We start from the raw sequence: 26,624 nt of genomic DNA on the forward strand, positions 1-26,624 counted from the left end.
GCACAACAGAAAAACTGAGCCACCCTCTTCAACTCTAACTTAACTTTTCTGAAAGAGAATTGAGCAACACAGATTTTCACTAATAGCAACATTTTTCACTTGTTCATTCACTACCCAAGGTAAAACTATTGTCCAAAATGCAACCCCAGATTTGAATGTGCAACATCCAATAAAGGCAGTGAGAATTGTGTGTGCATAACTATGAGCAAGATTTGGCCAAAATACAAAGGAAGTGTAATAAATGTCTCATTTATTACACACATTGCCATCTTCTTACTGCAGGCTTTGTGTATCCTTGCAGGTCTGGTGGGCTATCCAACAGCAGTATCCTTCTAACCAGTAATTTAGGGATCCGTTCTGCTCCTCTTGACTTTAATAATGTAAGATCTAGTCCCAGAACAAGTTTTAGATTTTTGAGTGTTTGAAGAAAGTGTACTCAGACTTAAAAGCAGCAATGTGAGCTGCTGGAAATTATAGTGCATTAGACTACAACCACCAGTCAGCAGAATGCTGCTGAATATCTCATTAGCCCATCACAGAGTCATGAGCCTTCAAAAAGAAAAGATAGAACAAAAAAGTATTTAGGGAACTTTAAACCACCGGGAAGTAGCAAGATTTTTGGGTTGGTAATACAGGATGTTCTTGTGTGGAAAAATCCTTTTTTTCCATGATAGAGAAGAATTCAGACTAAGATCACAACATTCTGTGAATCCATGAAACATCTCTCTCTCTCGCTCTCTCTCTGGTTTTGTTATGTATGTAAATATAATTTTTCAAGGTCAGTAACCTGTGTCTACAATCAGGAGATTGCCACTAAGTCCAGACACAGTACATTCTAACAGCACTAGACTTGTGCCACAAATCAAAAGAAACATAAGAAATGAAAAGTTCACTGGTTACTATGTTAAGGGATATATATAAGTTTCTAAATGCTTTTCCCAGTTTTTGAAGTAAGCCTCCTCCTGCTTTCCCCAAGCTGCAAACAATACTGTGTTCCAGTTGTTTATATCACACTCCTAGAGGGAATAAGGTGGTGGCGTCTCAAAGAAACATTTTCCCCTAAGGAATCCTCCAACGCTCTCTCAAAACTCTAAAGAATTTCCCCCCTTTTGACTTAGCAAATTTCAACTGGTGTGGAGTAGGAGTTTGATTTGTATAAGTATGCAAATGATAGACAGCAAATCTGAACTGCTGGAGAGGGTTCCGATTCCAGGTCTATCATTTAGTTAAATACTTACCTAAGCAGTAGTGAACCTCAAAAATACTGTTTTTTGTTTTGTTTTTTGTTTAAAAAGAAGGTCATTCTAAACCTATTTTAGCTTCCTCATCCTATGACCTCATGGCAGGTCAATAATTCTTCTAGTTGAGAAGGACTTGACATAAGTCCCTTCCAGTCAATGCTGCTGCTTACCTGATGAGAGGTGATGTGAAATAGTCTCACCACATTTCCCAAGTTAATCAAACCAAGCCTTCCCTCATGGCAACGTAGAGCACTATCACATAATCAGCAATTTGGCCCAGCTCATTTTTGCTTGTTTTCTATTTGTTTTATGCTATTTCAAATAATATATTTCCATCAAAGAAATATAGTTTCTAGTCCAACACTTTAATAACATATTTAGCCAGGATTTTTGTTAAGCTGAAACAAGAACTGCAGACACAACCATAACTTCACTTGCATGAGTACTGCTGCTATAATATAAAATATGACTTCTGTATATTGAGATCAGTAGGTGAAAAATATTGCCAAAAGAATGCAAAACTCACCAAGAAGATTGTAATACATATTGTTTGCTTCACAATTATGACAACAATATTCTTCCCCAGAGAGTGATATTTCACAGCTTCTGGGCACAGTATATCTTCATCTGGATCCGAGGGCAGATACACATATAAATCCCCTATCCACTGAAATCAGGACAAACTCTTTTTTCTAAAGCAGGTGCTCTCTTCCATGTTTTTATTTTTTATTTTCAAATTTATTAGTCTCTACTCTCAAAATATGTAATTCCTATTAATGAAAACACAATAATAATTCTTACCCCCAAAATATTAATATGAACTTTGGCATGGACATGAGTTTTTCCAATGATATATTTTTAAAATCACCATTCTTAAATCTTACTTTAGATTACCAAATATCACAAACTAACCGGTGGAACTCATTGCAATGGGATATTGTGATGGTAAAAGTATATCCGGATTCAGAAAAGAACTGGATAAATTCATGGAGGATAGGTCCATCAATGGCAATTAGCCTAGATGATCAGGGATGAAACCCCATGTTCAGGGAGGCCCTAAAGCTCTGATTACCAGAAGCCAGGAGTGAAGAAGGGGTGGATTGGTCCATAATTGCACTGAAGTATATACTCCCCCTAAAGTTCTAGAACAGAGCACTGTTGGAAACAGGATACTGGGCAAGATGGACCATGGTCTGACCCAGTATGGCAGCTCTTATGTTCTCATCTCTATGAAATAAAGAACAGTCATTTTCAGATAGTTTTTGGCATGTGTTAAACCTAAAGACTCTTCTACTGCATGCTGTATTATTTTCGTTTATCTTTGCAAATGATGTTTTCCATTTGATTTCATATTTACATGAAAAAAGAGTAAACAGTACTTTCCCAATACAATATGTATTGTTTCCCTTGCCTTACATAAGGAAGAGGGACAAACTGAGCCACTCTCCCTAAGGAATATCAATGGAATAGAAAATGGTAAAAAATAAAATAAATGCACACACAGTGGCATGCAAAAAGCAATTAATAAATGTTGTCAATAACAACAGAAATACCCATGTAAATCGTAAGTTCTGAAAATCCAATTAATATAGGGTATATAGTGGGCCAACCTACAAACCTTTACACATGCCCATGACTTTACTCATATGACTAGTGTTGTTTAAGTCAATGGGACTACTTATACAATGGGACGACTTATACACATACACAACTTTTATTAGCCAAGTGTTTTCAGGATTGGGTTCAAAGTTACTAAGATTTGGATTCTGCCATCTTTGCTCATGTTGATTAGTACCTTATGTAGCAATTAGTCACAGTGATTTCAGTGGGACTATTTTTGGAGTAATACATGAACAAAGGGTGACACAATCCGGCCACGTAGATTTCCCCATGCTCCATAATTACAGCCTAGCCATTAAACTGCTATATTTTCTGAAATGAACACATCGTCCGGAAACATTCTTTAGCGTTCACTAGGAAGGGGTGAGAGCACTGTGGCGTTACTGATGGGCAGAAGCATATTCATACTGCATTGTTACCACATGAAAAAAATAATCTCCATGACATGAATTCCATATACATGAAACCTTAAGGAAATGGGAGGCCAACAGTGCTCTAGTCTTCAATGCAGGGAGATATTACATGTTGTGTTATATTTTTCTGTGACACACTAAAGAAAATAAATCTTTCACATGACATTTGTTGGGGTATCCCAGAGACATACTATGATCAGACATTTTTCTTGGTGTTGACGTTCAACATTAGGAAACACTGTTTTCCTTCTAATTAACTTTTCAACGACAGTCACATATTTAAAAGAAATAGAATACTTTCCTTCAGGACATAGAAGCAAAATTTGCCTGATTTCCTCTCAAGGCACAGTGGAAACAAAGCATTATATTTTAACTCAGTGTGGACTGGAAAATCATCTGACATAAGAAATGTAAAGAGCATGAGATACAGTGTGAAAACAGCATCCACTACAGTGGGGAAAAAAATTCTTAAACACCTGGTTAATACTGTCATTAAGTTAATCCTATATAATACTGAGGCTCTTCACAGCTGTACCACCACCACATTTTGACTGATTAGAATTAACTTACTTGAAATATCTTAAGATATTTTATTTAGCAGCATTATTTTGCCTGAAGGAACTTTTTTAGCTTTGGCCATTTTGCAGGGCTGTATTATTTCATGCAATTCTTACCGAGCAATTTTTCAAAATCCTTCAAAATCATATGATAATATTTTTATTAATGAAAGTGATGTTTCAATTCTAATATTCCTAGCCATTAGGAAAAAAAAATAGTGATACACACAATGAAAATATATTGATATATAACAGGAATGTAAATTACATTACAGAAGTACCTTATTTTACTAAACATTAATCATTCAACTAACTTTGTAGCAAATTTTAGATCCTGAACAACATGCCAGTAATGAAGGCACTGCAGATTTACAGAAAAGTTCTAGAGTCTTTAACTGAAAATATAAACCCATCTGTAGTTTTACTAAACCATCCCACAGATTTCAGTAGCTAAATATATCCCTGTTATAGAATTCTACAGAATGTTTTTCAGAAAATTCTACAGCAAGGATATCATTTTCTGTTAAATTCTACAGGGTTTCAGAGCAATTTTTAGAGACTCTAAAAACATATTGATTTAATCTCTATTAATTTCTATAGGACTTATTGTAAGTGAGATATGTCTCATTATGGTACAGAGTTCTGTTCTGGATATGTGTGTCAAAAGAATTCAAAATATCCACAGCATGCTACTTACTGATGTGTAGAGGAAACCTTCTCCATTTAGGGCTATATACAACCCTGTCTTTACACCCTGGATAGCGACAACTCGTAGTCCCACTGGTATAAGGTTGAATAGTGCTGTAAATATAAACAGGATCTGTCACAGATGGGCACTGATAAATAGAGTATTTGAATAACCAAAATCAAGAACAAAGAACAACTGTTAATGCCTTCACAAAAAGCTCTGATTTCAATAAAATTTTAATTAAGAAAGCATTGCTACTGGTTAAGTTAGTATTTCAGCTTTATGTTGCAAACTTAATTGGCAATTATTCCTCTGTAGCATTTTAGTATTGGCACAATAGCTAGCAAATAAAAAGAATATCTCATAGGACTGCAAAGAGCACAATAGCATCACAATTTCAATGAATGGAAAATGCTGTAACCATATAGAGGGGGAGGGGATAGAAACAATCTCTAAGTATAACATTTTGGCATCTATTGGTTTCACGCAGAAAGTGAGAGTAACAATCAGATTATTTTGCAGAATGAAAATCTTTCCATTTTGCCCACAGTGATTTTTTTTTCCTTAAACACTTAAATGTTATTGTACTATGAAGCACCCCCAGTAAAACTGCTTTCAGCATCACTATGGCTCCAGAACTGAAAGTGCAATGGCTATTTTTGTTGAGAGCATCTTTGATATAAGCAATGGTACACAGACTCAGTATATGGGAAAGCACTTAGGCTTCTATGCAGAAAAGTAATCAAGCACAGATTTGAATGGAACTTAAGCACGCACATGTACATGAGCTGTCCTGAAAAAGTATGCTTTCCTAAACTGAGGCTTTAAAGAGAAACAGCTAACAACAGCTGTAGTAACAAAAGTACATAGATTTAACATAAAAAGACAGCAATAATGTTGATAAAAGGCTGAAAAGAAAACAATATAAAGGTGCAAGTAGGGGAAAAAAGAGTTCAAAAACCTCAAAACAAAATCCACAAAAACCAAGAGAAAAACAGTATGGCATTAATTTTATTGCCAACATTTAAGAGCCATCAGGATGGAGATGTTGTTTAATGATGACATAAATGAACAAGAAGGTTTAGAAACCTGTTGGCTGCAGTTCAAATTGCAAGTCCAAAATGGCAAGTTGCACTTGTGCTAAACTACATGGGAAAGATGGTAAATGCCATTTTATGACTCATGCCCAGCAAAACATGTGGCAGAGAAGATATCCTTGAAAAAGAGTTTAGTGTTCTGACTGACCATCCCTCTATTTAAAAATGAAATAAACAAGGTATATAGAATATTAGTTTTCAGGCAAGTGAGACATGGACCAACTTTTATTCCAAATTACACCAATAAGAATGCATACGTTTGCTGGCCTGGATTATGAGATAAGATGCAAACTGTGCATCACTCAGGGTCTGGGGAACAGCCCCTGAGCCAGAGCTCATGCTGGACAGCTTTTAAGCTCTGCATGATCTAGGAAGTGGGAGAGGTCCAGGCCCTTGGATGAAAAGCAAAGTACAACCTGTATGTATACTAAAGACACATAAGCCCATGGTACCAGCAAGTTAAGTCTCAGGAGGTAAAACTGTATTTCAAAACACCCACAAAAGGTGTGGTGGGTTATCCAGCATTTGAAAAGGAATGTCATATATATGACAAGAAAGTATGCTTCATGGTACAATCCCTAGCTAAGATCCCAGAATTCAAACCCACATCAGAAAAAGGGGATATGCATTCACAATCAACAAGGCAGACATGTAGCCTAGGTGCAAGAACTCCAGGTTGGTCAAGCAATGGCTACATAGATATAAAGGAGACAATATTGACTCAGAGGAAGCTAACCACATCTACATAAACGGAGTAGAGTATATCACCTGCTAGAATGATAATACCCTAAAATATTCTCTCAACATATATCAACAACATTATCAGGAATATGCTCCTGCAATAGAAGAATACATGAAATGTGATCCTGTTAAGAAGAAATATAGCGACAGTGAAAAAGTTGGAAGATGCTGTGATAAAGCAGCCTACTTCCTGCAGCTTCAGAATGAAAAGAAAGCGTATAAAAAAGAACTCCAGAAGGTACAGAAAACAAATTGATGGATTTATATAAAAGAGGTGCTACACAGAAAGTTATATCTAAGCCAAAAATTAGCATCAATATGTATTATTTGTATTGCTGTATCTCCCAAGGATCTCGGTCAGATGGGGGGAGGTCTTACTGGTCTCATTACCGTACAAACATACAGTAAATACATGTATCTAATCTAATCTGAAACAAGATACCATGAATGTGACAAAGACAAGGAAGGAAGGGAGATGGGGAGTGCAACAGGTAATGAAAAAAAAGGGATCATAGAAGTATCTAAGTTAGCTATTGCACAGTTTGATGGCTTCTGAAGGTTCCAAATCATCTGTAAGTTTTAAAATAATAAGTAATGTCAGTTATCCCCAACTGTCACACAGCAAAGACACCATTATTTGGATGGCTTTTTGTTAGGTGTCACAGCAAAATTGGGTCTTGGGTAGGGATCTGAAGAAGGAGAGACTTTGGAGGAGGATTAAGCCTTACAAAAGAATGTAAGGATATTATTCCATGGCTAAAGGGGTGCATGAAAAGAGCAAGGATGTATTCATGGAAGAAGCAAGCAAATGAGCATTCAAGACTGAGATCGGAAACTGTAGGAGGAAATCTGGATGTGCATTAACAGCATAATGTTGGTACAGTGCCTAACACAATGAGGGGGTCCTGGTCCATGACTAGGGCTCCTAGGTGCTACAGTAATACAAATAATAAATAACAACAATAACAGAGAGAAGAGGGCATACATATCCTGTCTTCTATTTCCGGTCATTAAGGGGCACCGGGTAAGAAATCAAACAACTTCATTAAAGAAAGATGCACAAAGACACAAAATATCCAGGAAAACTGTTAATAATAAATGACTCCACATCACAGAAGTCTCTTCAAAACTTTTGGAAAGCAAACTTCTGTTACAACATTTGAGAAAAAAGAAACAGGACCCGAGTCAGACAATGACAACCTATGAAGAAGGTTTGCAGCCTTGAAATAATTAGTGTTTTTATGCAAATGATGAGAAAACAAATTAGAGAGGTTTATGTTTATTAACCTCTAGTGGTTTAAAAAGCACTGAGAGAGAGATTTAATTATGTGTCTTTTTAAGGCCACCAAATTATAACCTTAGATCCTCAGCACTGAATGAATTAGACTAGTGCATGAGCTGTTAAAATGGAAAGGAGAATGCTGGAACTCTGCTAATAAAGAGCACTGAATCATAGAATCATAGAATATCAGGGTTAGGAGGGAGCTCAGGTCATCTAGTCCAACCCCCTGCTCAAAACAGGATCAATCCCCAACTAAATCACCCCAGACAGGGCTTTGTCAAGCCTGACCTTGAAAACTGCAAAGGAATGAAATTCCAGCCCCCTCCCAGGTAACCAATTCCAGTGCTTCACCACACTCCTAGTGAAAGTGTTTTTCCTAACATCCAACCTAACCCCCCCGCCACTGCAACTTGAGACCATTACTCCTTGTTCTGTCATCAGATATCACTGAGAACAGTCTAGATCCATCCTCTTTGGAACCCCCCTTCAGGTTCAGCAGCTATCAAATCCCCCCTCATTCTTCTCTTCTGCAGACTAAACAATCCCAGTTCCCTCAGCCTCTCCTCATAAGTCATGTGCTCCAGCTCCCGAATCATTTTTGTTGCCCTCCGCTAGACTCTTTCCATTTTTTCCACATCCTTCTTGTAGTGTGGGGCCCAAAACTGGACACAGTACTCCAGATGAGGCCTCACCAATGTTGAATAGAAGGGAACAATAACGTCCCTCGATCTGCTGGCAATGCCCTCCTTATATAGCCCAAAATGCTGTTAGCCTTCTTGGCAACAAGGGCACACTGTTGGCTCATATCCAGCTTCCTGTCCACTGTAATCCTTAGGTCCTTTTCTGCAGAACTGCTGCCTAGCGATTCGGTCCTTAGTCTGTAGCAGTGCATGGGATTCTTCCATCCTAAGTGCAGGACTCTGCACTTGTCCTTGTTGAACCTCATCAAATTTCTTTTGGCCCAATCCTCTAATTTTCTAGGTCCCTCTGCATCCTATCCCTACCCTCCAGTGTATCTACCACTCCTCCCAGTTTAGTGTCATCTGCAAACTTGCTGAGGGTGCAGTCCACGCCATCGTCCAGATCATTAATGAAGATACTGAACAAAACCGGCTCCAGGACCGACCCTTGGGGCATTCTGCTTGATACAGGCTGCCAACTAGACATGAAGCCATTGATCGCTACTCATTGAGCCTGACGATCTAGCCAGCCTTCTATCCACCTTATAGTCCATTCATCCAGCCCATACTTCTTTAACTTGCCGGCAAGAACACTGTGGGAGACTGTATCAAAAGCTTTGCTAAAGTCAAGGAAAAACACATCCACTGCTTTCCCCTCATCCCCAGGGCCAGTTATCTCATCATAGAAGGCAATTAGGTTAGTCAGGCATGACTTGCCCTTGGTGAATCCATGCTGACTGTTCCTAATCACTTTCCTCTCCTCTAAGTGCTTCAGAATTGATTCCTTGAGGACCTGCTCCATGATTTTTCCAGGGACTGAGGTGAGGCTGACTGGCCTGTAGTTCCCCGGATCCTCCTTCTTCCCTTTTTTAAAGATGGGCACTACATTAGCCTTTTTTCAGTCTTCCGGGACCTCCCCCAATCACCATGAGTTTTCAAAGATAATGGCCAATGGCTCTGCAATCACATCCGCCAACTCCTTAAGCACCATCGGATGCAGAGCATCCGGTCCCATGGACTTATGCACGTCCAGCTTTTCTAAATAGTCCCGAACCACTTCTTTCTTCACAGAGGGCTGGTCACCTCCTCCCCATACTGGTACACTGGTCCAGTACTTGAAAGTGTGCCTGGATTTCATCCCACAAGACAGTTCACACTCCATTGGGACAAAGAAGATTAGTCTGCATACAACTATTGATGAACATATAGCCAGCATAACTCTCTTTGGTGCACACTTCTCATTGATTTTAGCAAAACACTCTATAGCTCAGGCTCAGTATGTGATAGCCACATGCTCATAAGTTGGTCAAATAAAAATCAATTTCCTACAGAACCTGGTTCTGCAGTGCTCCTCAGTGCGGACTATTTCCATGCCAGCTTGCAACTTTCAATCTTCTAGCATTTCAGCTGTAACTCTATTAATCTCTCACTAAAGATTGAATTGAGCTCTATTTAGGCCCAGCTCATAGTAAGTAGGGTTGCCAACTTTCTAGTTGCACAAAACCCAACACCCCACCCCTTCCCCGGGGCCTTGCCCCTGCCCCAGGGCCTCGCCCCCTGCTCACTACATTCCCCCTCCCTCGGTGGCTTGCTCGCCCCCATCCTCACCTACTTTCACTGGGCTGGGGCAGGGGGTTGGGGTGTGGGAGGAGGTGAGGGCTCTAATTCGGGGTGCAAGCTTCAGGGTGAGGCCAGAAGCGAGGGATTCACGGTGTGGTAGGGGGCTCTGGGCTGGGGCAGGAAGTTTGGATGCGGGAGGGGGTGAGGGTTCCGGCTGGGGGTATGGGCTCTGGGATGGGGCTGGGGAGGAGAGGTTTGGGGTACAGAAGAGGCTCCAAGACGGGGGGTAGGGCAGAGGGATTTGAACTGCAGGAGAGGGCTGCAGGTTGAGACGGGGATTGGGGGGCAGGAAGGGTGAGGGTTCTGGGGTGGAACCAGGGATGAGGGGTTTAGGATGTGGGAGGGAGCTCTGGGCTGGGACAGAGGTGCAGGTGGGGGTGAGGGCTCTGGGCTGCAGGTGCAAGCTCTGGGCTGGGGCCGGGAATGAGGGGCTTAGGGTGCAGGAGGGTGCTATGGGTTTGGGAGGGTTTGGGGTGGGGGCTCGAGATTGGGGCTTACCTTGGGCGGCTCCCAGGCAGTGGCGCAGCCGGGGGGGAGGACTAAGGCAGGTTGTGGGCCTGTGCTGGCACCACACTGTGCACTCCCTGGAAGCAGCCAGCAGGTCCTGGCAGGGCGGGGGGGAGAGGAGGGGCAGGAGGCTCCAAGCAGGCACCCCCACCCCCCATTGGCTGGGAGTGCGGAGCCGGTGCTCAGGGCAAGGGCAGCACGTGGAGCCCCGTAGCCCCCCTGCCTAGGCGCTGGACCTGCTGGCCGCTTCCGGGGCGCAGCACGGTACCAGCCAGAACAGGTAGGGACTAGCCTGCCTTAGTGCCACAGCACTGCCGACTGGACTTTTAACGGTCCAGTCGGTGGTGCTGACCGGAGCCGCCAGGGTCTCTTTTCAACCGAGTGTTCCAGTCGAAAACCAGATACCTGATCACCCTAAGGGAGCTGTACAACCTGCCTTAGCGAAGCACAAAGCTTTCCAGTGTTTCTCAGCATAAACAGTTATCTGCATAGGGGGATGGAGGTGAAGCCACAGCTCTGCCTCCTCCCTACCCCTTCAAGACACAACGAGTCTGTCTGAGCAGTAGCTGCTAGCAAGGGAGCAGTTCTGTATTGCTCAGAGTTCAGAGGCTGCAATTCTGCATGGGTCTTACTGAGAACATTGGAGCACCCTCCTCCCATACTGCACACTTACATAAAGGCCAGAAAGAATTGTGGCTCTAAGTAAGACTTGAGAAGTGCAGACAATTAAACAGTCCAGTCACTTAAAGAGCCCTTCTGGCTCATAGACTGTGCATATGCCCCTTAACTAGGTACTCTTAATCCTTTTCATATTTTGTACGGCATCTTAACAGAGAGAACACCTCTTGGATTATCCCTGTCTCTTCCTACTTATGATTGCACAGTCTACCTTCCCTCACATTTGCAATCACATAACCGCACAGTGGCAACTCCAGCAATTGCTGACACATTTTTCTTAGAAAGTTTTGTAATATTCTCTAAGCTGTTTTAGAAACAGTGCATTGGCAACATTCAGATTTGGGTTTCGATGAGATCCAGGGTGATGTACACATAAACACACTCCACTATGTATGTGTGTGTGCATGAATATGTATATTATTTTACATTTATGTTTTATTTTATAAAATACACACACACACACACACCCCTGCATGGTTTGCTGCAGTAACTTGAAATTTGAAATCCCTGGAATTAGAGAGGTGCTTTCTGAAGTCTCCATGAAGGTCTGTTCGGATATGTCTGATTTATAAGATGCCCCATCAGTATTTTCCTCAGTACAGCTTGCTAAAGACAGGTTGCTAAAACTTGCGAACATCTGTCTGTTTTATACATGCACTGTCCCAGCACCATACATCATCATGCTACACAGTACAGAACCTCTGGTAGGACAGAGACAAAAGGACTCCACTTTTTCTTTGAGCTTATGGGACGAGACAAAAATGGCTCCTCCATCAAAATATATTTTGACTTTGGAAAAGGAACAGAGTAATGAGAAGGCAGGGAGAGTTTTTCAAAGCCACAAATGGCAGTCAGGAACCCAATTCCTGGCAATCAGAAATCCAATCCCCCCACTTATGGGTGTTAATAATTTTGTGCTCTTCACAACCCTTATTATTGAGCAAGCCCTTTCACCTGACCGAGATGTTACACAAGCTGGGATTAGAACCCAGCCCTCTAATGTGGCAGGCCTAAATCTCAGTCACTTAGCCCGGTCTCTCAGTCAAAGAATCTGCCACATCTACATATTCAGCCGTATCTAAGTTTATAGAACAGGCCTTTTAATGTGTATTAGAATTTGTTTTTTCTGTTAAAAAAAAACAACAACAAAAAAACCCTGGGAAATTATATATCATAAAACCTCCACCCATAACTAGGGCCCTATCAAATTCACAGTCCATTTTGGTCAATTTCATGGCCACAGGATTTTAAAAATAATAAATTTCATGGTTTCAGCTATTTAAATCTGAAATACCATGGTGTTGTAATTTTGGGGGTCGACCCAGAAAGGAGTTGAAGGAGGGGATAGCAAGGTTATTATAGAGGGGTTTGTGATACTACTACCCTTACTTCTGCACCACTGCTGGCGGCACACTGCCTTCAGAGCCGGGCGGCTGGAGAGTGGTGGCTGCTGGCCAGGAGCCCAGCTCTGAAGGCAGAGCCGCCACCAGCAGCAGTACAGAAGTAAGGATGGCCTGGTAGGGTACTGTCACCCTTACTCTGCGCTGCTGTCTGCAAAGCTGCGCCCTCAGTCAGCAACCGCCACTCTCTGGCCACCCAGCTGTAAAGGCAGCAGCTCAGAAGTAAGGGTGGCATGATATGGTATTGCCACCCTTACTTCTGTGCTGCTGCTGGCAGGGTGCTGCCTTCAGAGCTGGGCACCTGGCTAACAGCCGCTGCTCTCTGGCCACCCAGCTCTGAAGGCAGCGCAGAAGTAAGGGTGGCAATACCACAATTCCCCTAAAATAACCTTGTGACCCCCTGCAACTTGCTTTTGGGTTAGGACCCCCAGTTTGAGAAACTCTGGTCTCCCTAGTGAAATCTGTATATTATCAGGTAAAAACTCACAAAAGACCAGATTTCACAGTCCGTGACACGTTTTTCATGGCTGTGAATTTGGTAGGGCCCTACCCATAACCCTCTTAAAAGTGTATAACTCAAGTTGCAAAGCCAAGCACTCAAAAATTAGGAGCTGCCTGAATTAAGGCTGACTGTGCAATGTAATTCGTTCCCCTGCTCTTTAATGACATGATCACATACTATTTTTAACATGGGACCTGTGTCTCATTCAGTACACAGTACAGAGCTGCTCTGGGGATGAATCAGGGTTGTGTAGTGAAGGAGCCTGTTGTTTGTAAGATCCTTTCCTTAGCTGCAGAAGTTGGGAGGTGTATAGTAATGAGGCAGGGGTGCTGCAGGAAAAGAGAAAAAGGATGGTCTCATCTTGAAGGTGACTGAATGCCACCCTGGATAATTGTGTTCTATCCTTGCCTTTGTCACAGAATCCCGTTGATTCTGGGGAAGTCAGTGGTTTTTATTGTATTCTTGCATCATACTCTTTGTGGCAGAGACAGGGGGACTGGTACCTCAGTATCTGCCTCCAAGTGGGACAGTCAATGCGGATTATCAGCAACTGAATAAGTCTCATCCTAGCAGATCAATGGGATGGCTGCAACCTAGGTAAAATCAGGTTTTCAAGTCTGGATTCCAGGTGGGTAGTAATCAAGCTACAGACCACTTGTGGGGGGACCTTCACCACCTGAGGGGTGGAGTTTGAAGCTGACCAGGAGGGTTACGTGAGAGAGGGGACTAGAAATTATAAATGGACCAGGTTTGGAAAACATAACATTTTAAATGTCTCCAGGACCATAGTATAGAAATCTCCTCCATTACTTCTTCATGGTTTCTATATTAATCACATCATGTGTCAGATCCACTTTTCAAATTAACAGTGGTCTGCCCTGTGGAAAACAATTAAAAAACAAACTGTCCCAAAAGGAAGTTTACATCACACTAAATGATACTGGGAACATTTTTGGGGCCCACGTAGGTTAGAGGCTGGAGTTGGACAGCTAAACTAAATAGTACCACAGTGTTTGAATCTACAGTACTAGTCAGTGTTATTTCTGTACCAGCCTCAAGCCAGCTCAGAAACAGAGGGATACACCAACTGAGGAGAGAAGAAAAGGACAATATAATATAGGAGGAATATTAAAGAAACTAGCAGTATTGGAATAAAATCTATTTGGCATTCCCCGTGAAAGGTCAGCAAATAAAGGACTCAATGTACGAATGATGGTTTCAACAAATGGCCCCAATTTTATGATGAAAAATGGGAAAGCTCATTCTCCACCATTACCCAACAGATGGACTAGTCCATACCTCTTCAGCCAATGTTATTAACAGGTCCCAGGAGAGATGAGTACCCCAATGGAAAACAGCTCTGAACTGAAATCCACCAAATTCTGTTCAGTTCAGGCTCTTGGAGTATGCCCATCACCGCAGTACTGAGCACCTTCCAGAAGTGTATTAAGTGACATAGCTAGTATATATTACATGTGATCCCTTCTTTCTTACTTCCTCTCCCCAATCAGCCCTTCCTCGTGCAAAGAATTGGGTACAAAAAAGGGGTGCTTCTAATCTGTACTAAACGTAAAAAGGCCTCCTATGTAATTTACTGGTTACTGCATCGCCAGGCCCACTCATTCCTGATCCTATGCTCAGGTTTAAGATAAGCTGTGGCAGCAATATGTCCTATTATTGTTGAGGAATATTGCCCTTGTGAAACTGCAGGGTGGGATTTCAAAAGCACTCTGCATTAGTCTAACTCTGCTTCCATTGAAATCACTGGTAAAATTCCTATTGACTCCAATGGGAGAAGCATTAGACTAATATGAAGTATTTCTGAAAATCCCACCCATTATAAATAGCTAGAAGCTTTAATTTAAAAGACAACTTTTGGTGGGACTGTAATGGAAGCATTAGTTATGCACATACCCAAACTGAGTAACTACAAGATCTTCTTACAGTTACCCTTGTCCTACCTCACTACAGCACCCTGTATTGTTTGTTACTCCTATGCCTTGAGACATATCTAAAATTAGACTGTCAGCTTTTGCGGGGCAGAGATCATACTTTTTTATTTATTCTCTAGCTGCCTGGCACAAGTTTGGATGCTCTATAAATAATAAATAAGAAGCAGAAGATAAGGCTGTGTGACTCAACTTCTCACAATGCTTCTCTGTCAGGAACTCAAGGACGCCCCCTTTCATCCATCCCTCACTAGCCATTCCCCCGGATGCTCAACGGAAGCCAACTGCTGAGCCAAACCATGGGTTGGGGAAAATTATTTCCTGTCATTCAGGGCCAATCAGCTGTAGTGCACAGCATGCTGAAAAGCATGGCAGAGGCACTATAGTCCATGCCACCCTGCAACATTAACCCAACAGTGCTTTCATCAACCTCAATCCAAAACTATTCTCAAAAAGGACAGGAAGCTCCATTCTCCCTGTTGGTGACAAAAGTGCTTTCCCTCCCCACCTGACGATCAATGTATCCCTACGCCCCTCACGAGTTGGGGGCAGCTGTTAATCAAATAGGCAAGGTGTAAACTCAACAGTCAGAAGAATTCTCATCCCCACTCCAAATCAATCAGCAGCAAGATAAGGTAAGGATGAGGGTGAGGTTGAATGCTGAATACTTCTTCCACTTCTCACCCTTAGGGCCAGCCAAACCACATCCATCAGTAAGACTGGGGCTTGAATTCTCAAAATAAGGAGATTGTAAAATGAAGGGCAAATCAAAAGAGTAAAAGCTAGTTCATCCACGAGAAACATTCATGTTCTTTTTTTTTAAAAGGGGGAATAGCAAAAACAGAATTAGAGCATAGGAAAATGAAAGGAAACAAAACATACTCCAGACAAAGACTGGGGAAAAAAGACAAAGAACTAACATGAAGGACTGGCAACAGTGAGGAGACAGAGACTGATAGTTGTTTCTATATTCCTGAAAGTGCCCAAGTGGTGACACACATTATCTTTCTGATTTGCAAGATAGTGTTGGCATTGATATATTATTTATATGAAAAGTTTAAAGCGGCAATATATGCATTTGGCTGGTAACATTTTTAATACTATATTGCATTTGCCACTGATCCAGACATTGGGCCTGGTTCACACTGTGTTACTCATGTTTTACAATGGTGTAAATCCATTGATTTCAAAATGGCTACAGGATTAATGCAGTGCTGAATGGTGAATCATGCCCATTTTTTCCATAGCAAATAATGTTAAATTTGTGGGAAAACTCACAGCCTAATCTCTAACTCATGCAAATGTAAAATATAACAGGACCCACCATTATTTATCTTGAATATGAAATATCTTTATTTTGCACAGGCTGGTTTTGGACAAGAAAAATTATTCTGCATTTTGGAACTATGGGGGAGAATGAGAGAGCAGGCAGACAGATAGAGAAAGAGAAGAAAAAAACACTGAGGGAGAAAAGATGGGAGATTTTAAAAAGATGGCAACAGAGAAGAGAGGAAAGTAAGGGGTTGTGGCCTATATTTTCAAAGATTTCAAAGTCCACAATTAGGTTTCTAAGAAAGATTTATTTATTTAGATGTATTGTAACAATAAAAAGGACACCCCTGCACTACTGCCACTAGACGTCTCCCCAAATGAAGGCAGGGGAAGAGAAACAAAAAATCCCACACATCCTGCAGGCCTCATGCAAGCAAAATGCATTCCTATTGAAGGCAATGGGAATCTTGTTTCTGCACAGCTTGTGGTACTGGGCCAAAAGAGAAGGGGCATTAGAAATGGACGTACTTCAGTGGGAGAGAACAGAAAGACAGTTATGAAAAACACGGAGATGAGAAAGGAACACAGAGAAATAGGAGAGAGAACAGTGATATACACAGTAATTAGTTTGCTACAATCTGAAAAGTATAACAGTCAATAAAACAGTAACAATATCTGTGGATGAAATACATTAAGGACACATATTGTGTTAACAGCTGTAGTCTCAATAACAGAAGATCTAACAAAACAAAAACAGAGCCTGCATCTCCTGCAGCCTAATTTTAACCAGACATATATTAATGTATGAGTAATGAGTAAATAAATGTCTTATAAACAGAAAATAAAAATGAACCTCAGAAGTCTGCTGTGCTTTATGAAAATTATTAAAATTGAACCATTCGAGAGTGAGGGTAAGTTTGCTTACCCACCACTTGCAGCTCAAGTGGTAGAATATATATGCATTATCTGTATCAAAATGTTCAGCAATATTATACAGAAAGAAATAACACTGAAAAATGATCCATAAGAGATCTGAAAAGTGACACCAGTTTTGTTTCGATAGCTTTTCAAATTGTTTCCAGTTTTGCAGTCCCCGCACTTGCAGAAATCCTATTGAAGTCATTGGGAATCTTGTGGAATCAATCTCTTTAGCCCAATTCAGCCCAATTAGATACTTAAGCATATGCTTCAATGGGTCTAATAACATGCTTACAGTTATACATATGCTTAATTACACTGCCTTGGTTGTCAGAGTTCCAAAGATATTTTCTTTTATTCTTTTGTCTATATTTATTTTTCAAAGATAAAGGAAAATGTTGCTGATAAATGTTTTACGGTGGATTTTTGAAAGTGCTCAGTATTGGCCTAACTTTCCTCTCACTGATTTCAACTGGAATTTTATCATTGTCTTCAATGGGAGTCGAGTTAGACCAACGCTGATCACTTTTGAAAATCTGAAACTTAATGCCAGACACTAACAAAATGCATAATTGCTTCTTTCCTGGATACTTTTTCACACATGCAGTAGTGCTAAGGATTCTTTAAAAGGCATGCTAGTGTTTAATATATTTTAAGTTGACAGAATCTTTTTGCCAAAATACATCAAAATTCCTCAAAACCCATTAAAATAGTGTTTGCACGTATATATTTGAATGATTACATCTGCAATCTGTGTTTGAGATTAATACATTCTCCTAGAGCAGTCACTTACTAGAATTACTGCTGTCATCCTTGGTTCCATCGAGAGTTCCATCGGGGTGCATTTGCAAGTAGTAGCCTTGCCTGCAATATAACCTGGTCACTATACCCTTGAGCTGGGGATCTGAAAGACAAACATATTTTGTCACTAGCCTCAAAACTTTTTCCAAGAGTTATCCCTATTTCTCTCATTGTAGAAGGAAGACTGTCTCAGTAGTACTAAACAGGACAATATCTGTTGGAGATGAAGAAAGAAAATTTCTTCCATCAGAATTTTACTACACCAGTTTTAGGTCCTCTTTTCTCCTGTGAACATTCTTGATGGTAACTAACAGAGATAAAAAGAGCTGAACTAGTGTATGAGAAACTCTAGTTTAAACTACATTAGCCCCTACAAAGACATTTCAGATTGCAATTAAAAGTGATTTAAAGGAAAAAAATCATTTTTAAAAAACCTGTTCATATTTCATATAATTTAGATTTAAATTACTATACTTCACTGGTCACTCTTAGGGACACTCACATGAAAAAACTGCCTTTGTTGCTTAGAGTTCATCTGGTTTGTTTTTTTTCTTCATTTTATTCCCTACCTTAAGTGACACATTTTTTGTGTAATATTTAATAATAATTGAACGTGGAAGGTACCAAAGTGCTTTACAGACTAATAAACAAGTATCACTAAAAACCGCAGCTCTCAAAAACAGCCATGCCTACAGCAGGACATAAGAGTTCTTCACTAGCAACAGCATTTAGGAGGAGAACTGAAAAATATCTTACCCAGTTAAATGTGAAAGGGGAATTTTAAAAGGATAAGTGCATTCTCCCTAAATTGGAATTTGGCTAAGACACCAGAATTAACATCTCTGCTTTCATGAGAATTGCCACTGGACTGATTAAGGACCACAGAGCTTCAGCGCTATGCTTTGTCTCAAAGATGGTGCCTCATCATCACCCATAACACCTTGCTGGCAAATTAGTTCAATCCTCCGAGGGAAGAATGCCACCTTCCTGCAGAAGCTGAGTTTTACTTAAATGTCTATCATCAAAATACATACCAGGCCCAACTCTGCCTAACAAATTAGAAATGACTGGCAAGCAACCTGTGGGGATACAGCAATAATTTTGTGTTTATGACATCATGTTCATCTCCATAACGATTAACTAATATCAGAAAGATTTTATTAGAACTTCAGATGAGTAAGTAGTAGGATGAATAGATGAAATCTTAAGAAATACAGACCCTGTTTTCATGCAAATACTCTTATATTTGGGCCAGATTATGAACCCCTTACTCATACTGATGAACTGTTACTCTCATGAGTAATCCCATTGACGTCACTAGGATTACTTGTAATATGGATAAGGAGTTCAACAGCTTGGTCCTTAATGAACAAGGAGATTGAATATGGAAAATAGTGGCATATAAACAGAATTATTCCTAAATAGAATGTTTACAAAGTTTCCCAAAAGGTGTCAGCTAGTACTGATGATCTACATAAATGATTAACTTGTGAGGTTTTTTGCAATGTATTTGCTATTCATAAAATGTGTAACAAATCATTCTTTAAACAAACAGAACCATTTAAATTTACTTTTTCCATTTTACACTGTAAACTGTAAATATTTCAGAGGCTTTTATTATAAAGACTACAGTACAAAAATGTTCAAAGTATTATGAAATATAAGCAAATGTTCCTCATATTTGCCGTATTAGTCAGTCTTGCAAACCTGGCTTTTCATGAGTGACTCATAACTGTACTACTTGTATAAAGATTATTTATGTCAGCAAGGCTTGCAGAACCCTTACACAGGAATAGTTTGACAAGTCTTCTAAAAGTACTGGAGTATACGGTCTTCCTTGAACTACTATCTTAATCGACATAATCTGGATACTGAAAACCATTTTAATCACTCAAACAAACAAACAAACAAACAAACTCCCTGATCAGACTGGCACTACACATGTAACAATTTTATTTTTAGATGTGTTTCTAAATTGATAAGCTTAAAATTAATAAATCATTCTTAATAAATATCAAAACTGCCAAAATTGCAAGGATCAGTAAGGAAATATTTAAAGCTAACTTGTTTGACAAATTCATTAAGCATTTTAAGAGAAGGAAAAAAGGAGAAAATACAATGTTAGTAAAGATGTAGGTGGTTATGTCTATGCTCAAAGCTGAAATGAATGCAAATAAGCTTTCAGCTAAATGGAAAAGGTACCATTTTTAATTTAAAACAATCACTGTCTCCTAAGAAGGCTCAATTAAAGTCAATCATTATCAGAAAACGTTTACATCTAATGTGCTGATTGACAAAGTTGAAATTTAGAGTAGACCATCAAAATTACACTTTAATCATCTTTTTAAAAGCAATTTTCTTAGCTACTTAAAAAAATAAACTCAACTTGCTTTTTTTAAAAAAGAAAACAATTGTATTGTTGCTCTTTTATTTTAAACTACCTCTGGTTTATTAGCTATACAAAATTACACATGAGTGAAAATAGTCTTGTGAGTGAACACAAGTTAAGCCAGAATTTTGGGGTGGGGGCTTGTGTGCTACGTGGCAGTTCTTTTCCATTTAGCATTTTCTTGCCAAGACTCAAATACTGCAAAGTAATGGCAATAAGGCAGGCCACATTTTGTATTAGTAGTCTAGACATTGCATGTAGTGTGCATTAGTAGTCTAGAAATGCGTGAGTTGCATGAGTTGTGAATGCTTTCAGCTATCAAAGATGTATTCTAACCTGGCCAATTGTTACGTGAGCATGACTCCTTCATTTGAAGTTTCATTTTTAAAATTTTTGGAATTGATTTACATAAAACATATGCTTCCATTATGAAAAGTAGCTCTTATAAGACAGAGAAAATAATGGAAGAAAAAGGATATAAAACCTTCCTGTTACAATTGTCTGTAATATCAAAAAAATCCTTATTTTTCATTTTCCTTTTATCTATAGATTCTTAGGACCTCCTTCTCCCACTCCCTTCATGCTCCACAAGCTGAGGTGTCCTACAGAAAGTTTAATTTCAATTTTCCTGTTGGAAAATTAAGCCAAAAAGCTCTTTTCCCCTAGGAAACTTCAATTTCAGCAAACCTCTTTTCCAATAAGAAAATGTTTAGTTCAGAATATTTTTGATCAGCCCTAAATAGTAATACTCAGTACTTGTTTATTGTAACACTCTAGACCTTCAAAGCACTGTAGAAATATGAATTAAGTAGTTAAAGGAGTGCTCAAATGACTAAATTGCTCAATGAATTGGTAATGAGAAACAAAGCCTTTCATCTTTGTGTTATCAGCTCAGATAGTGACCAAGGTTATTGATATTTGAGGGTGTGTGAAATGATTTGTTAATATAGGTGGCCTTCCAGAACACAACTGAGACACACTGACACAGAAACCTACTACTGCCTGTATTATAGCTGTTCCGTGGCTAAACAGCAGACTTCATTCTCTAGGAGTTTCAATCTGGTACCTTCCACAAGCACTACAGACATTTAAAAGTATTAAAGAAAGTACAAGTCTGTTCAGCTTCAGAAAGTTTCAGAACCAGTCCCAAAGGGCCTTACAGCATATACAATTCATTGTTTTATGTTCTTTAAGAAGAAATAGTTGCCTAATAAGAATGGGATAAAGAGTACTGCTAAAGGACTGATGTTTATTACCTGTGCACACTCACATGAGATGTGTCAGGGTTAAAAAGGTTATACTATATCCCAGTAATATGATAGGCATCAGAATTCATGGACTAGTGGCTACAATTCATCATACTTCCTGTCCCCTCACTCCTCTGCCCTTTGCTCCCGCCTAAACTAAACACACACACAAAAAATATCCACCAAGACCAACCACAAAGAAATGTAGTCAATGAAACACACAAACAAAGAGGGTGAGGGCAGATGACCTTACCTCAGTACCTCAACTTCTGTAATTTTATCATGTCCTGTTTTATTTCTTTTTCTTAAAGCCCTCCGCCCTAGCGTCAGATGAGTACGTGAGAATTTCAGCTTACATTTAAATAAAAAAGTTTCTAGTCTTCATGACTGTGCAGAAAAACTTGAAAAGATTAATCCCAACAGCTATAAAAAAAAAAGTCCCAGAGGACACATTTAAAATATCTATTTTTAAAAATATGATTTTGGTGTCCTGTCTTATGATTTTTCAACACTTGCGACTGGTAATATTGTGACTCCCCCAACAAATGAGGGAATTATTCTGACTCTTCTTGGACATCTGTCAGTACTATCTTTGAAACTCAATGGCTTTTTAATTACTCAGCCACTTCATCTCAAAACTGTTACTTCTACCATGGCCCGTGTGACACCATAGGTGATTCTGCCACTTGGAGACTGGGTTTGATATTCTTCATTGTTAGTGATACTGATAGCAACACTCTTGGGGTCCTCACGAAAGAAAAGGCGAGTGTCCTCTTTGTTTTGGTTTGTTTTTTCACATCTTCTCTTCTTACAAGAGGGCTGACCGTCAGGTGCCACAAGTGTCAAACCCAGGCCACCAAGACTGTCAAGTGGGAGCGTTATTCTCTGTGCCACTGAGCTGCAAGGGCTAAAGAGAGAACTGCTGGTGAGAAGCTATACTTGCTGACTCAGCAGGGTCAGATGACTAACAGCAGACTGCTGATTGGACACTACCACGTAGAAGGCTTCTTATTCCTGTCCCATTCCTTGTCTGAGCAACTAGTTGCTAGGCCTGTTGCTGCTCAGACTTCTGAGACCAAGTCCCTGCTTCCTCACCTAGTTCTTGCTGCCACGCCTCATCCCTGCTCCTGCTTCCTCGCCCTGACCCACAGTTGCTGATTCTGGCTTGACCTTTGGTGTGACTTCTGCCTCTACCTCTGGTTTGACCCCTTAGCATAACTTCTGACTCCAACTCAGACTTAACTGTTGGCATGACTTCTGACTCTGACCCCAGATTGACTCCTGGAATGACCACAACCCTGACTCTACTCCTGGATCCAACAACTAGGTCAGACAGCCCATGGTATGAGCCCTGACAGCTTGCTCAGACCACCCTGGTCTCCTCATATTTGAACCCCTGGACTGAATATGGACTCTGCCAGGGCTCTTGCCCCACCATTGTTCCAGGGCCCTGAGAGAGCTCAGGAGCAGATCACTGCCCTTGAGACAGAAAACCAACAACTGAGGGACCCAAGTACAACAGCTTCAGACAGGAAATCATTCCTTGCAGGAGCAAACTACGGAACTCGTAGCAGTTGTGGGTAACCATTCTGCTTCTCTTAAGACACATGCTCGGTTGACCTGCCCCAGAGTTCCTTTGCTGGAGAGATATGATGATACCCTCAGTAAGTTTTGTGGGTTCATCATCAAGTGCAGGCTCCTGTTTATGCTCCAGCCTCAGAACTATGTCACAGATCAAGTTCAGGCGGGGCTGGCACTGAGCTTCCTTAACGGGAAGGCCTTGGTATGGGCCTTTCCCTTTTTAGAACAGAATCACTTGGTACTGACCAACTGGAACTCATTTATGCAATCCACACAGCAGAGACTGCCATATGAAAGCTCCAGCAAACCCTGTGGTCAACCCCTTCCTATGTCAGTCATGTTACCCGTCATCTCTGTGTTCTTGGGGAACCAAGATGCAGTATCCAGCCTGACTCACAAAAGACCTTCCCCTCCCCAGCCTCTGCTTGAACCAAAACCAATCAGAAGAAAGACTTACAAAAAGCAATGAAAAGGCAGTGGAAGACACACCTAAACCCCTTTGGACTAGGGTGACAGAATTAAGAAAACTCTCCTGGCCTCATTTTCATTGAAGATGGGACAGGAATGCATCCCCATTAGCATACAGAATGGAAAACAGAGCTTCTAAGGCAAGAACCACACGGAACTCTGGGACCAGAAAAGCAGGAAAGCACTGCATGATGGGGGATCCATGCTTCAGATGTTAATGAACCCATGCCTGCACACACCCAGCTCAGTAGTTATCAGACCACTTCTAGTAATAAATCCTTTATTGGTATACAAAATACTGAAGCTCCATAATTGCACTGTGAACTCCCTCGAAGGAACACCACCCATAATCAGAAATGATCAGTTCCTATTGTCTAGCCGGAACAAAACAACTTTGGTATACTCCCTTGAGCCATCAGTTTACCCATAAACAAATCTAGTGTTCTCCCTTGAACCATTGTTGTTTCCCTACAAAAACCCCTACCCATGCTCAAGTAAGTGTTCTGATACCTGGATCCAAAATCTGAATCCGTTCTATTGGGACTTCATCTTCTCCTGACTGATCATGCTGGGGGCTCTGCCTGTCTCCAGCACTCCAGACCCTCAGCTATCACCACCACCTGGGAACCTTGATTGATTCAAGTTTCACGGTGTGGTGAGAATGCAGCTCACTCTCTCTCTCTCTGTAGGTACAGCCTTCTAACCCTGACTTGTACGATCAGTTATAATTTTCCAAACCTGACTTTGATAATCAAATTTAAGTAAGATTTAATATTGTAACTGTTTTGTTTGTTTGGCTCCCTTGTATGGTTATTACCTGGCAATAAATAATTTTCATGCTTAAGCTGGTTGCTTCTCTCTCTCTCTTTCCCCCTTATGGGTGTTTTTTGGCTTCCCCATTTGCTCTGCAGCAATGCTTCTCATACCTAAGCTAAAGATCCCTGCAGCACCCCAAAATCCTGTGGGGTTTGCTCATTAAGTGGGTTACTACCAGAACAGTTGCAACGTGAATGTGGGTATATGGACGTGCTAACCTGGAGCATATGAGGGTGGCAGCTTGGAAGTGCTGCACGACCCAGCCTGCTGAATCCAGGGACATATAAGGGGTCAGCTTGGGAGTGCTGATTAACCTGGTCCTCTCAGATGCGCTCTGTTAATGTGTGTGTGTTTTCGTCTGATTCTGGGGCTGCAGGAACCCAGCCCTGGGGAACCTAGGTCCTGCAGGATAGCTCCATTGGGAGGGAACTTGCAGAAGTGAGAAGTAGAGCTCTGTATGAGAACACAAGTGACACAAGAAGTACATTGATAGAATTACAGACACCCCCCCAACCCCAGAAGAGTAACCCTAATAAATAAGTATACCCCAAAGTAACAGGCAAATCTGGTAACAGTCAGTTCAGACATTTGACTATAGATATTGCCTGGAATGATGCTCCACTCCTCCACTCATCAGTTTCACATTGGCCTTGGAGAAGAACTAAAAGATGAGCTGGCATGGGTGGATCCCACCACCAGTTTAGAAGCCTTCATGGACCTGTGCATCTGGATAGACACCAGGTTGCACAAACTGGAATGTAGGAGGAGCCTACCAATCTCCCTCACTTTACCTAAAGCTCCATCCTCAGGCCCAAGCAAGCTCGACCTCGATCGAGTCGATACCAGCTGACACTGGATGGCCCCACCTATCTCCTGAAGAACAAGAGAGCAGAGGACAGGAGAACTCCTGCTTCTATTATACAGGAATAGGGCATGCAGTATCGAGGTGTCCTCTCAAAACCCCTGCTTACCTGATGACAGGGAAGAGACTAACCCCACACCCAGTCAGGGACCCGAGCCTGGGTACCACCAGGGATAAACCTCAGGACTATGTTAACCCAGGAGTTCCCCATCCATCTCCACTTCTACAGATTCCTTTGCAATTGTGGATCCCGCAGGTAGAGTGATCCTTTCCCATACAGTAGGCCTTGACTGATTCAGGAGTAGGGGAAAATTTTATGGATTTTTCCATGGTCTGGGTCCTCAGTCTCCCAATACCGAATCCAAGGTTACCGAAGACCTGGTAGAAACAGTAGATCAGTCTCCACTGGCATCGAATCCAGATACATAGGAGACCACATGGAAGTGGTGATTGGGGAGTACCAGGAAGTCCTACAATTCAACCTTATTTCCTCCTTGCATTTTGCCCTGATTTTAGGGGAACCCTGGCTCATTTGTCATGAACCCCATATCCTATGGTCCCAACGTGCCATTACCTTTCCATTGAGCGTCTGTAGGGAGAATTGCCTTCTCATTCAAGAACTCAATATCCGAGAAGCCAAGCCAGAGGATTCCGCTCCAGTAACCCAGATGTTCCCCCACATAGTGGCAACCATGTCAGACCTACAAATGCATCCCTACATGATGGCCCACATCTTCCTGTGAAATACCAAGACTCCCACAAAATCTTCGAAAAAAGAGAAAGCAGACTCACTACCCCCGCATTGTGCTTACGATTGCCCCATTGACCGTCAGCCCAGAGCCAATGTTCCTTTCGGGCATATATATTCTATGTCTGAACTAGAGCTAGCAGCATTAAAGGAGTACCTCCAGGAAAACCAAAGGTTTTATCCACAGCTTTGCAGGAAACATGGCACTTTTTCTGAAGAAGAAAGATGGCTCTCAGACTCTGAGTAGACTACAGGGCACTGAACCAAATAATTATACATCAGTGATACTCAGACTGAGGCTTGTGAGCCGCAAGTGGCTCTTCAATGTGTCTCCTGTGGCTCTTTGCAGCACATGATATTAAAACATTGTGTGATCTAATTATTAACCAGTCTAAGTTAGTAACCAATTCACATGCTTTTACTATGTTGTTAACGAATTGTAGTTGATAAAATAATAATATTTGGTAAGTAATTTTGCAGAAGACACATTAAAGAGCCACTTTTTGGGGGGAGGGCGGGTTTCCATCCTGTAAGCAGACAGTTTATT

The 26,624-nt window shown here is 41.0% G+C and overlaps 1 protein-coding gene across 2 annotated transcripts in view; it reads right to left on the reverse strand.

Annotated features, from left to right (window-relative positions):
• FGF14 (fibroblast growth factor 14) overlaps positions 1-26,624 on the reverse strand; it is a 612,800-nt gene that overhangs the window by 120,006 nt on the left and 466,170 nt on the right. For both annotated transcript variants that reach the window (XM_084612114.1, XM_084612115.1), the window contains exons 2-3: positions 17,959-18,069; positions 4,529-4,632 (exon numbers count right to left, since the gene is read on the reverse strand). In XM_084612114.1, the coding sequence (XP_084468240.1) occupies positions 4,529-4,632; positions 17,959-18,069 (215 nt within the window). The remainder of the gene's footprint in view (positions 1-4,528; positions 4,633-17,958; positions 18,070-26,624) is intronic.

This window comes from Lepidochelys olivacea, assembly GCF_965140295.1.
Source record: "Lepidochelys olivacea isolate rLepOli2 genome assembly, chromosome: 1".
Classification (NCBI taxonomy): Eukaryota; Metazoa; Chordata; order Testudines; family Cheloniidae; genus Lepidochelys; species Lepidochelys olivacea.